The sequence below is a fragment of the Carassius auratus genome, chromosome 25 (genome assembly GCF_003368295.1).
Source record: "Carassius auratus strain Wakin chromosome 25, ASM336829v1, whole genome shotgun sequence".
Classification (NCBI taxonomy): Eukaryota; Metazoa; Chordata; class Actinopteri; order Cypriniformes; family Cyprinidae; genus Carassius; species Carassius auratus.
In genome coordinates, this window is record NC_039267.1 from 1 (window position 1) to 12,500 (window position 12,500).

A 12,500-nucleotide genomic window follows, 5' to 3' on the forward strand; every position below is an offset into this window, starting at 1 on the left:
AAAAAAATGACAGCACACTGCAAACCCTGAATCTTAATGGTCCCAAAAGTAGCTAGTCGACCACTTTTTTTCAAATTCTTCTAATCTTGGGGTGATTTGACTCGGACGTGTTCTTGACAGTTCTTACGAGGTTCATCTAATCAGTTACATTTTTGCCACGAAAGGGTTTCTGTAAGAAGTTACTGTTAAATGTGATAATTACTCATCAGTCGCTTCCTAAAGCAGAAGTGAATGGTTCGTTATCAGAACTGAGAGCGTGTGTGCTTTCATGTGCATGCTTCCCACCGTCAGAACTGTTTCCTGTTTCATGGAGCATGCTTGGGTTTTTTCTTCATTCATTATTGCGTAGCCTGAAGGCTTTGCTCCTCTCAGCTGTGGTTGTGTAATGAAGCATTGGCTCTGACAGCTCTCTGGCTGACGCACTCTTTACAGATGACACCTGAAGAACTGCAGACCTCCAGACGTTTATATGATGCGCTCCGCTGCTTAATTAAAATCCACTAACTTTTGAGACTCCACTCTTTCGCTGAAATGGCTTTGCTCCGTCTCTAAGCTCCGCTGTGTGTCCTGTTTTACGCCCCAGAGCATCATGGTCCGGTGGCAGCCGCCTCCTCCTGGTACCCTGAACGGAGAGCTGACGGGGTATAAGTTACGCTACAGGAAAGGACTCAGGAGAGCAGACGCAGTAGAGATCTCAACCACACAGCTCTATCAGCTCATCGACGGTACGACAAACCCTCCTTTACTTTCGTTTCTGTATGAGTGTAGTTTTTATTCCTAGTTGAATTTTTGTGCTTTTGAATTTTTATTTAGGTTTATTAAAAAAATATTTCTTTATGGATTTATTTTTATTTATTTATTTTTTTTTGTTTTATTTTATTTTATTTTTTTATTTTATTTTATTTATTTTATTTTATTTTATTTTATTTTATTTTTTGTTTGTTTTGTTTTTTATTTTTATTTTTTTATTTTTTATTTTTTTTTGCAGTGCAACATTACTTTTTAATTTGTTTACATTTATATATTTACAATTTATTTCAGCTTTAGTATTTTTTTAAATGCTTTTGTCATTTTCTTTTTCGTTTTTTTCTTTCTGTATAGCTTTAATAAAATTATTAATGTTAGAACTGCAGCTTATTTTTATTTCTGTTAACATCTAATTCTGTTAACTCTGTTCTAATTTAACACTTTTAATTTTAGATTTACATTTTTTTATCTGATATTCATATTTTATTTCAATGTTTATTTGTTGTTGTTGTTTTATACAATATTATTTTATTGTAAATAAAATGTTTATGTGTTATTTTTGTTATTATTTTATTATTTCTTAATAGCTTTTTTATTTTTAGCTAATAGCTGATTTTACTGCAACATAAACGTATTTTTATTTCAGTTAGTTGCCAAGACACCATTTCTAGTTTACATTAAAGATTTTAAACTTGGATTTTCTTCTAATATTTATATTTTATTTCAGCTTTATTTAGCGATTTTGCATTTTTATAATTCTTTATATTTCTGTATAGCTTCAATACATTTATTTCCAGTTCAAGTAATCTTAGAAATGCAAAGGCCAAATTTATTTTCCATTAAAACATTTTTATTTCCCATGTAATATTTATATTTTAGTTAATTTCAGATTTATTTAGTCATTCGTATGTGCTTTTGTATTTGTTATTATTTTTATTATATTTCCATGTATATTTAATGACGGTTGTGGTTTTAAAAAAAATTTTTTAACTTTATATTTTTATTCCAACATCTAAAAAATCACAGTTTTTAATTGTTTTAGTTATTGATAACAGCACTTCTACAGAATAAAATAATTAATGGTGACAAAAAAACATCAGACTTATTAGAACACATTCAAGTCATATCTAGCACATCTTTTGACTCAAACCACTTTTGATAAATTGATAAAAACCCATTTGTGCTCAATAAATGTAAAAAATTAAAAAAGCACTATTCATAAGTCTTCAGAATAGTGTTTAGGTCGCTGCGTGGAGAGATCTGCCGCGTATGCAACACACAGTTTGCGTGGGATGCTGACACAGATGCTGGTTCTGTTGTCTTCAGGTCTGGAGAAGGGAAAGGTTTACACCGTGAGAGTTTTGGCCTCCACCGTGAACGGGACGGGACCCACGACCGAGTGGATCGCAGCCGAAACCTTCGAGAATGACCTGGACGGTAAACAAAGACAGCTTCCTGTCCGGATGTGAAGAACGGATCAAACGCTAGACTTCATCAATACTGAATGAGCCGCTGCATTATTCACCCGTCTGCTAAACGCTCTGGCAATCCTGGGAAAATGGCATTTGTTTAATGCACTTCTACTGTTACATGAAAAGCCTTTGAATTATTTGGAGTAATGTGTCCGTTTAAAGACTCTGAATGCCAAAACTTTACACTGGTGCATGGCTACTGAGTCTGTTACAGTAAATTCAATTGATTTGAGGCTTGAGAGAGCGCTGATGTGATTACTGGTGACATGGGGCTCAGATAATAGTGTCCAGAAAGATCCACCTTCATACACTGCTAGCATAAGAGAATGGATACAAGGAGCGTTTTGGGTCATGCACTTAACCCCAAAATCAAAGAGAACAAATATCACTTTAAATAGTTTTTAATTAAGTTGCATGGTAAAATATTATATTAGAAAAATAAATATTTTCAGGCAGTTATGGCATTTCTTTTTTTGGGGTGTTCAATAATTTATTTATTTATTTATTTAGTCGAGATTATTCTGAGAACATTCATTTCACCACAAAATAAACAGGAAGGTTACAGTCAATTATAATTTGTATGAAAATATTAAGTGCACAATGAAGATGAAAATAATAATAAATTATATTTTCATTTAAAAAAATATATTTTAGGGCATTTTTAAAACAAATGTAGGACATAACTTGTTTAGATGGCCCTAAAAATGGCCATATATATTTCAATCGATTTTCTTCTAATATGTATATTTTATTTCAGCTTTATTTAGTGATTTGCCATTTTTATAATTTTTTCTATATTTCCGTATAGCTTCAATACATTCCAGTTTTAAGCACTCTTAGAAATGCAACTAATTTTAATTAGTTGCAAAGGCCAAATTTATTTTCCTCTTAAAACATTTATATTTCCCATGTAATATTTATATTTTAGTTAATTTCAGATTTATTTATTCATTCATATGTGCTTTTATTTAAATGCACTTAATAATTTGTATGAAAATATTAAGTGCATTTTGAGGACCAGTATTTGGGCATTTATTTTTACGAGCATTTTTTGCTTTGTGTCGAGAACATCCTGGGTCAGTCATTTCAACCCAAAATGAAGAAGAAAATAATAATCAATTATATTTTTCATTTAAAAATTTATATTTTAGGGCATTTTTAAAACAAATTTAGGGCATAACTGTTTAGATAGCCCTAAAAATGGCCATATATATATATATATATATATATATATATGGCCATTTTTAGCCCCATTTTATAAGTTAAGCAGAATTACACATAATTGCCCATAATTTTGTTACTTTAATTGGAAAAATATTGATTGATCATTTAATTGCAGTTGTTTTTATTATACGTCATGGTATTATTTGTTGGATTCATTCGATTTATTGATTATTTGACTAAATAGTGTGAGTAGCAAGTGATCGTCAGAATTTAAGGGGAATTTAATTAATTGTTGAATTCTCTTTCAAATGCTATCACAGTGAAAAGGATCCTTCATGGTCAGATATATAAATGGAAATGTATTATTACCCTGATGAGGACCCAGACCTGTCCTTTTGAGACTCGGCCAGTAATTGAAAGCCATATTTCTGTTTTGAAGGAAGTTGCAGGTTTGTTGCGTTTTTTTTTTCCCTCCGTCCTCTTTAAAGAGCAGCAGGAACAAACAGACACAGAGGCATTTCTGCTGATTTAGACCGCTAAGTTGGATTAATAGCTTGTTTTTTCAGAGGCAATTGGATGTATGGAAGGACCCCGACACTGTGTGTGTGTGTGTGTGTGTGTGTGTGTCTTTGGGCTCATCTCCATCTGCTCAAATGGGAAGAGCTGTGTGACAGCCAGACCCAAGCATCTCTCTCTGTCTCTCTCTCCAGCGCTAATGCTTCGGCTTCATCCGCTCCTGCTTGAATTAGCCCCACAAATAGACCAGTGTTTGAAATAATGAGTCAATCTAATGACTCTAAATCCAAAAGGTTTTGTCTGAAATTAGCGGCGTTGCCTTCTAAATGAGAGCAGGCATTAGCACTGGCCCCTAAGATGAATTTAAATTGCGTTTTGCTAATAAAGCGAAGCTGTCCGTGGATCCGTTTACACAAGTTGTGCTTTTAAGCTTGGCTAAAACAAATATGAATGCCTTTCTCTGCTCTCACGATACACTAATGAATGAATTTGTGCTTAAAAGCTGCTCCTGAGTCCTGACCTGAGCTCCAGTGCTGTAAACATGCATTTGATGCTTTATTTTGAGACTGTTTTCTGACTCTCCTCTCATTGACTGATGTCATCTCAGTCTCTACAATATCAAGACAATTTACTCCATACTTCACCTTTCACTCTTAAGTGTTATTAGTGATTTTAAATATATTAAAATACAAATATCTGAATACATATGAAAGTTAAATAGTTTTTAGAATATATATATATATATATATAGTTCATTTTAATAAAATGTTTAACTTGTTTTTTTATTATTAATAAAAAACTACTATTTGATATATATATATATATATATATATATATATATATATATATATATATATACTTTTATATATTATTATTTTATTTTATTATTATTATTATTCAATTATTTTATGTAAGTATTTGTGTGTGTGTGTGTGTGGATAAGAATAAGTTTAATAAATTAAAATCTAAATAACATAATATATGTTTATTTTCATTTATTTATGTAATTATTATCATATGTATGTGTTTATATGTGTGTGTGTGTGTGTGTGTGTATGTGTATATTTAAAATCAAAATTAAAAAAATTGCTTTATATTCTCACATTCCCACTCGATTATATATTTTTTCCTTTAATTTATTTTAAATTATTGTTATTTACTTATTTATATTATAAATGTAATTTATAATTTATATTTTATAAATTTTAGAATATGTATAATTGTCATGAAAATAAATGCCAAAATACAAATAATCATAATGGTCCTTTTTTTTTTTTTTTTTTTTTTACCAATTATAATTCACTTTTAACCCTTTCGAGTCGATTAACGCATATATGTGTTTTGAGTCATTTTCTCCTAGTAACCCCGAAAAGAACTTAAATTACACTTTCAGTTTTAATCGTACAGATAAGAGCAATACATCAATCGAATCTGTAAAGGGTCTAGTTTTTTTTGGATACAGACATAATAACAAAAAACCTTTGTGCACTTATTAAATAAAGATAACAAACAAGGTGTGCTGTCTGCGCTGATCGTCATGTACAAACACATCTTTAAAATGAAGTGTAACTCTGTGAATACTCAACGAAGAGACATGAGAGAGATATCTATAGAAAGCCTGGAATGTCTACTTTAAAACTAAACAAGTGCTGCCGAAAACAGATATTCTGTGGTAAAGTAATCCATATGAAAACAACGCAATGTCTGTTTGTCTCCCTTCGTTAATGTGACCACGCCCCCGCGCTGAACGCGCTATTCAGATTCAAACTGAAGCGCGCGGCTTGAATACACACACACAGAAGAAAAAGCAGCGAGACTGTTCAAGTTTTTTATTTTACTGTTTGCTCATCCAATAATTGAAAGCCATTTTTCTGCATTGAAGGAAACTTTTGGTTTGTTTCCAAGATTATCATTTTCTTAGTTTGTGTAGTGTCTAATTCAATTTTTTATATCAAATTTTATATAATATAGAAAAACCCAATGTAAATGGTGAAAGTTGAGCAAGTTGTGTCTTGTGTGTGTCCCAGAGTCTCAGGTTCCAGGAGTGCCCAGTTCTCTTCATGTTCGTCCGCTGGTGAACCGAATCGTGGTGAGCTGGACTCCTCCAGAGAACCAGGAGATTTTAGTGCGCGGTTATAAGATCGGATACGGGATCGGCAGTCCTCACGCGCACACGGTCACTCTGGATTACAAGCAGCGCTTCTACAGCATCGATGACCTCGGTGGGTGCCACGCCACAAACACACGAGCGTGAGCTGTGTTTACAGACGCTTTTACACATAATACTCATGTTTTCAACTCCAGATCCCAGTTCCCATTACGTCATCACCCTCAAGGCGTTCAACAACATGGGCGAAGGCGTTCCCATCTACAACAGCGCCACCACCAGACCTCAGTCCGGTAAGACTGCGCCACAGTTTGAGTCCTCAGTTAAACAAAAGCAGTCTGAAGTCTCGGGTATATTTGTAGCAATAGCCAAAAATACATTGCATGGGTCAAAATTAGCGATTTTTATTTTATGCCAAAAATCATTAGGATATTAAGTGAAGATATTTTGTAAATTTCTACAGTAAATATATCAAAATGCTAATTTTTTATTAGTAAAATGCATTGCTAAGAATTCATTTGCACAAATTTAAAGATGAGTTTCTCAATGTTTCGATTTTTTTGCACGCTCAGATTCCAGATTTTCTAATAGTTGTATCTCGGCCAAATATTGTCTGATCCTAACAAACCACACATCAATGGAAAGATTATTTATTCAGTTTAAATGTGCATGAATCTTAATTTCAGAAATATGACCCTTCTGACTGGTTTTGTGCTCCTGGGTCACTTATAACACGCGTAACTGTGTCTCTCTCATATCTAGCATCAGACATGTTTGCGTTCTTGCTCTAGAAAGGAAGCGTGGTGTAGAAGTCAGTCTGCCGTATTTTTGTAGTGAAGAGAAGCGTGTGTTAAATGTGAGGCATCCGTCTGCCCCCCTCTGTTCTGGGACTGCAGGTGTCACGTCTCTCTTTCATTAGCTTGACGTCAGATGTCTCAGACAGACCCCCTGCCGTCCTGTCAGCTCCAGATCCGCCTCAGATCCCACTCTTCCCAGCCTTCACACAACTTTTCTCCAGTTTCCCGAGCTAGAGCACAAAATGACCCAGAAATGAGTTGTTTGCTGCAATCATTTCTGGCTGGTTTCTGCTGAATCAGTGGAGATTTTCACTGAAGAATCAATAGCAATTCCAGGTGTATCTTAATTAAGTGTTCAGAGCTCTATTGATCAGTAACACACTGTTAATTACAGGAGCATTTGGATTTGCCCTCTAACATGAGCAAAAAACACTGGAATAGGACTGATAATTATTATTATAGTTTTAAAACTATTATTATTATCATTACGATCATTAAATACTATTATAAATAGTGCAATTTTTTTCCATTAATAGTATTATTGCAATAGTCATTGCAATATATATATATATATTTTATAATTTTTTTTTCATGTTTTTTTATATTTTTATAAATCAAATAACGTTAAAACACTAAATAATAATAATAATTAGTATTATTATTATTATTATTAAATATGGATACAATAATTATTTTTTATTATAAGTATTATTTTTATAAATACAACTATTTTTTTCTCTTTTACAGTAAAATAGTAATATTGCAATAGTGTTGTATCTTTATATATTTTTGTATTTTTGTAAATCGAATAAAAAAGTACAAATATTTAGAATTTATTATTATTATTGAACAATGTTATAATATTTATTTTTAAATACTGTTATACATTTTATTTTTTATTCATTTAGAGTATAGTATTATTGAGAGTACCTCTTGTTTTGTTTTTATTTCATTTTAATATTGTTTTATGTTGAATATTAATAATATTAATAATAGTTAATATTAATAATGCATCACTGTGTACTTGATTTTGGTCTTTTTACAGTCTGAGAAATGAGTTGGTGCAGATACTGAGTTTAAATTGTATTAAACTTGTATTATTTCTTCTTTAAGTCTTTAAATGCCGCAACATAATCCACAACTTATAATAGAAAATGTCCATTTGAGACCAATTATTTTTGCATATATACTGTTTTAAGTTAAATATGGAGCTTTTTAATTCTAATAATATCTCTCTTTCTCTTTTTCATTCATTTTTCCTCTCACTTGTCCACATTAATCCATTTTATGTTGTCTGACCCTGATCAACCCTTGCATATATTTTAAAACCCATGTGATTTTTTTGTTTTATTTTGTTTTGTTCTTCATTTATCATGCTGCTGTCAGACCCCATAGACCCTGATATTAATTTTTATGAACTCTTTAATAACCCATACACCCCAGCACCCGACCCCACACCCATGTTGCCCCCGGTGGGCGTTCAGGCCACTGTCCTCAGCCAGGACACCGTCAAAGTCAGCTGGGCCGACAACTCGCTCGCCAAGAACCAGAAGATCACCGACTCCAGATATTACACCATCCGCTGGAAGACCAACATCCCCGCCAACACCAAATACAAGGTATCCACCGTCTCTTCAGAGTGATAGATGTGACCCGGAGCACTAAAGCAGTCTGAAGTCTCTGGGGTATGTTTGTAGCAATAGCCAAAAATACATTGCATGGGTCAAAATTATGCATTTTTCTTATAAGCTAAAAATCATTAGGATATTAAATAAAGATCATGTTCCATGAAGATAAATTTAGATAATTTTTGATTAGTAATATGCATTGCTTAGAACTCATTTGAACAACTTCAAAGCTGATTTTCTCAACATTTCGATTTTTTTGCACGCTCAGATTCCAGATTTTCAAATAGTTATCCAAATATTATCCGATCATACCAAACCACACATCAATGGAAATTTATTAAGTGTTCAAAAACACTTTATTTCATAATTTAAACAGATATTCTGAAGAGGACTGTAGCGGTAACTGAAACTTAAATCATATAATTTTATTTGCTTGAAATAAAATAAATATTAGTCAAAGTAAAAATGTAACTCATTTCAACGTGTAGTTTTTATTTAATTTGCTAAAATAACTAAAACTTAAAATTATGTTAAATAAAATAAATGTATAGACCATTAAAAAAAAATACAAAAACACAAGAAAAAATTACTAAAAATTAAAAACAAAATAATTCAAAAACTGTCAAAAGCTCAAAGACACTTAAATAAACTGTTCTGAAGAGAGTATGTTTTGTTTTATACAGTTTAGTTTATTTCCCGCGCTTGGAGCGCCCTCTAGTGTTCATCACTCAGAATACATTAACACCCGCTTGGACTGGAATACTAGCGTACTGCTTACTGCACACTACATACTATAGATTTGTTTAATAGTCGTATGTGACCCTGGAGCGTAAAACCAGAGATAGAGGTTTATACATCATCTGAAAGCTGAATGAGTAATATTTCCTTTGATGTATGGTTTGTTAGGAGGATAATATTTGGCAGAGATACAACTATTTGAAAATCTGGAATCTGAGGTTGCACAAAATAAAATTGCCTTAAAAGTTGTCCAAATGATGTTTATAGCAATGCATATTACTAATAAAAAATGAAGTTTTAAAATATATATGGTAGGACATTTGCACAATATCTTCATGGAACATGATCTTTACTTAATATCCTAATGATTTTTGGCATAAAAGATAAATGTATAATTTGGACCCACATACAATGTTTTGTTGTCTATTGCTACTCCAGAGACTTCTGACTGCTTTTGTGCTGCAGGGACACTTATGGTACATTTATCAGCGTTGTTGAATGTGTTTGTCTGATGCTTGTTTTGTCAGATGGCGAACACCACGTCTCTGTTTCATACGGTAACGGCTCTGAAGCCCAACACGCTTTATGAGTTCTCTGTTATGGTGACCAAGAGCCGCAGGAGCAGTACATGGAGCATGACAGCCCACGGGACCACCTTTGAGTCCGGTGAGATCACACCGCATCTTACTCTTCCACAGAAACACAGAATACTCTTTCATGAAAACAGCATCACTTATTTCATTTAGTTTTAACTCTTTAAACATGCACGCACCAGTCTTTCCACACAGGTTCGCAATTATGTTATGACTATTGCATATTATATAATATGCATTTCATAATTTCTTATAACTTGTCTGTTGATGTTGACAGAACATGTTTTTTGTTGTTTGTTTCTATCTTCAAAAAATGAATGCGATGAAGTGCATGAAATTCCTAAAACAGATGTGTCCTTTTTAAGATGCATGCAAACATATTGCATATTTAATTAATGTCTTATTTGCATTTTGTTCTCACATTTTTTTTCAGTACAAATTAGATTCAACATTCAACAAATCCCTTTACACTTACATCCATTAATTTCTATAAGAGCTGAAAATTGACAAGTAAAATTAAATATATATATATACAAAGAGAGAGAGAGAGTTATTAATAATAATAATAATAGCAAACAATAAAAATAACTACAAAAAAAGCATCTTATTTGCATTTTAACATGATTTTGGGACAGATTTCTATAGCAAAGCTTTCAGTAATAGTCTTTTTACAGTATGTGATCTTTAATGTGATTTGTAGTACCCAGCTCTGCTCCGAAAGATGTGACTGTGATCAGTAAAGAGGGAAACCCTCGAATCATCAACATCAACTGGCAGCCTCCGACTGAAGCCAACGGCAAGATCACAGGTGCCCCAAAAACATGTTACACCACAAAACATCAAGTCAAGTTCCTGAGGAAGAGGATGATGTTGAGACGTGGAGTAACTCTGTGTCTGTCTCTCAGGGTACATCATCTACTACAGCACCGATGTGAACGCCGAGGTCCATGATTGGGTGGTGGAGCCCGTGGTGGGGAACAGACTGACCCATCAGATTCAGGGGCTGACGCTGGACACCACATACTACTTCAAGATCCAGGCCAGAAACTCCAAAGGCATGGGACCCATGTCAGACGGGGTGCAGTTCCGCACCCCTAAAGGTACAGCCTCGACCCCGTTTAGACTCGCCTGTTAAACTCAACCTGTGCTCATTTCTGTTTTCTGTTTTCTGTTTCCAGCTGAACCATCAGACAAAATGTCAAGTGATCAAGGTAATTAAACACGCTTCTAATGAAGAAGGAAATTAAAGACACACCGCGTTTAAAGATTTAAATGCATTGATAATTTTGATTATACTTATTATTTATAATATTATTATGCATAGTATTAATACTTAATTAAATGTTATTATATAAGATATGTAAAATATAATTTTAGAATTTTTAAAACAGATTTTGTTTTGCTATATAACTCTACAATTTATTTTTATTTTTTTTACATTTATTTGAAATTCAAGTTAAATTTTTACTTGAAATATATAAAAAAAAAATATATATGCATTTCATTAACATTGACTTTTATATATTTATAATTTTTTTAATCATTAAATAAGAAGTATGTGTAAATATAATCTATATATATTTATTTTTATATTTAATGATTTATATCATTTATATCAAAGTGTTTGTGTGTGTGTGTGTATTTGTTTTATAATTTTTTAAGATTTTAAATATTCAAACAATTTCTACGAACAAAATTAAGCTAAATGTGTTAAATTAAATTTTCTTTATTTATTTTAATAATTTATAAATAGGCAATCTATTAAAAAGTATATTATCTATATATATTTATTTTTTATATTTAATGATTTATATATATATATATATTTATAAATATATATATGTGTGTGTGTGTGTGTATGTATATATATATATGTGTGTGTGTGTGTGTGTGTGTGTGTGTGTGTATGTATATATATATGTATTTTTTAATAGCTTTTTAAGATTTTAAATATTCCAACAATTTCTATACACATAATTTTGCTAAATGTGTTAAATTAAAATTTATTTTATGTTTATTTTAATAAGTTATAAATATAGAATCTATCAATATATGAAGTTAAATGCAAATAAACCATAATATCTAAATATATTGAGTTTGATGCAGTTCTTTGATGTGTTGTCTGTAGGTCTGCTGGTCAAACCCGGTCACCCGACTCTACCGGAGCACGGGATTGGATCAAACATGGGTAAACAGGAAGTGACACTGTTTAAAGACAGCCCCGTGACTCATTAAGAGCAGTGGTGACGTACCTCTCTCTGTCTCTCTCTCTGTGTGTGTGTCAGATAAACCAGGCATCACGGGCAGCCAGGAGAATCATCTTCTGGTGATCGTGGTGATCGTGTGTGTCGGTGTGTTCACCATCATCGCTGTGGTCGTGGGGGCCGTCCTGTGCACACGCCGCTCCAACTCCCACCAGAAGAAGTGTGTTCTTCACTCTTCAGTCTTCTTTTAAGCTCACATGCAGATTAAAAAAGCTTTTTAGCCCTGACATGACACAGTGTGCCTAAAACATTGGTCCAATCACTGCAGCATGACTACTAGATGAATGAACTAATGCTGCATGACTGCAGTTCATTTCTCTAAATGCTTGATTATTGTCACCACCCCCTTCAACACTTTGTATTTTAATATTTTTATGTATATATAACATTCAGACTTTTTAAATACAACAAAATATTAGTATTAAGATACTAATTATTAAGATATACTAAAATGTGGGACTCCAATATTATGGT

At 32.4% G+C, this 12,500-nt stretch overlaps 1 protein-coding gene across 4 annotated transcripts in view; it reads left to right on the top strand.

Annotated features, from left to right (window-relative positions):
* Nucleotides 1–583: 583 nt before the first annotated feature.
* LOC113042862 (neogenin) overlaps nucleotides 584–12,500 on the top strand; it is a gene marked incomplete at its 5' end in the record, with an annotated part of 18,508 nt that continues 6,591 nt past the window's right edge. For 3 of the 4 annotated variants that reach the window (XM_026201850.1, XM_026201848.1, XM_026201851.1), the window contains 11 exon segments: nucleotides 584–725; nucleotides 2,074–2,184; nucleotides 5,927–6,121; nucleotides 6,204–6,299; nucleotides 8,190–8,422; nucleotides 9,697–9,835; nucleotides 10,463–10,570; nucleotides 10,668–10,862; nucleotides 10,941–10,973; nucleotides 11,891–11,950; nucleotides 12,048–12,186. In XM_026201850.1, coding sequence (XP_026057635.1) covers nucleotides 584–725; nucleotides 2,074–2,184; nucleotides 5,927–6,121; nucleotides 6,204–6,299; nucleotides 8,190–8,422; nucleotides 9,697–9,835; nucleotides 10,463–10,570; nucleotides 10,668–10,862; nucleotides 10,941–10,973; nucleotides 11,891–11,950; nucleotides 12,048–12,186 — 1,451 coding nt within the window. 4 annotated transcript variants of the gene reach the window in all.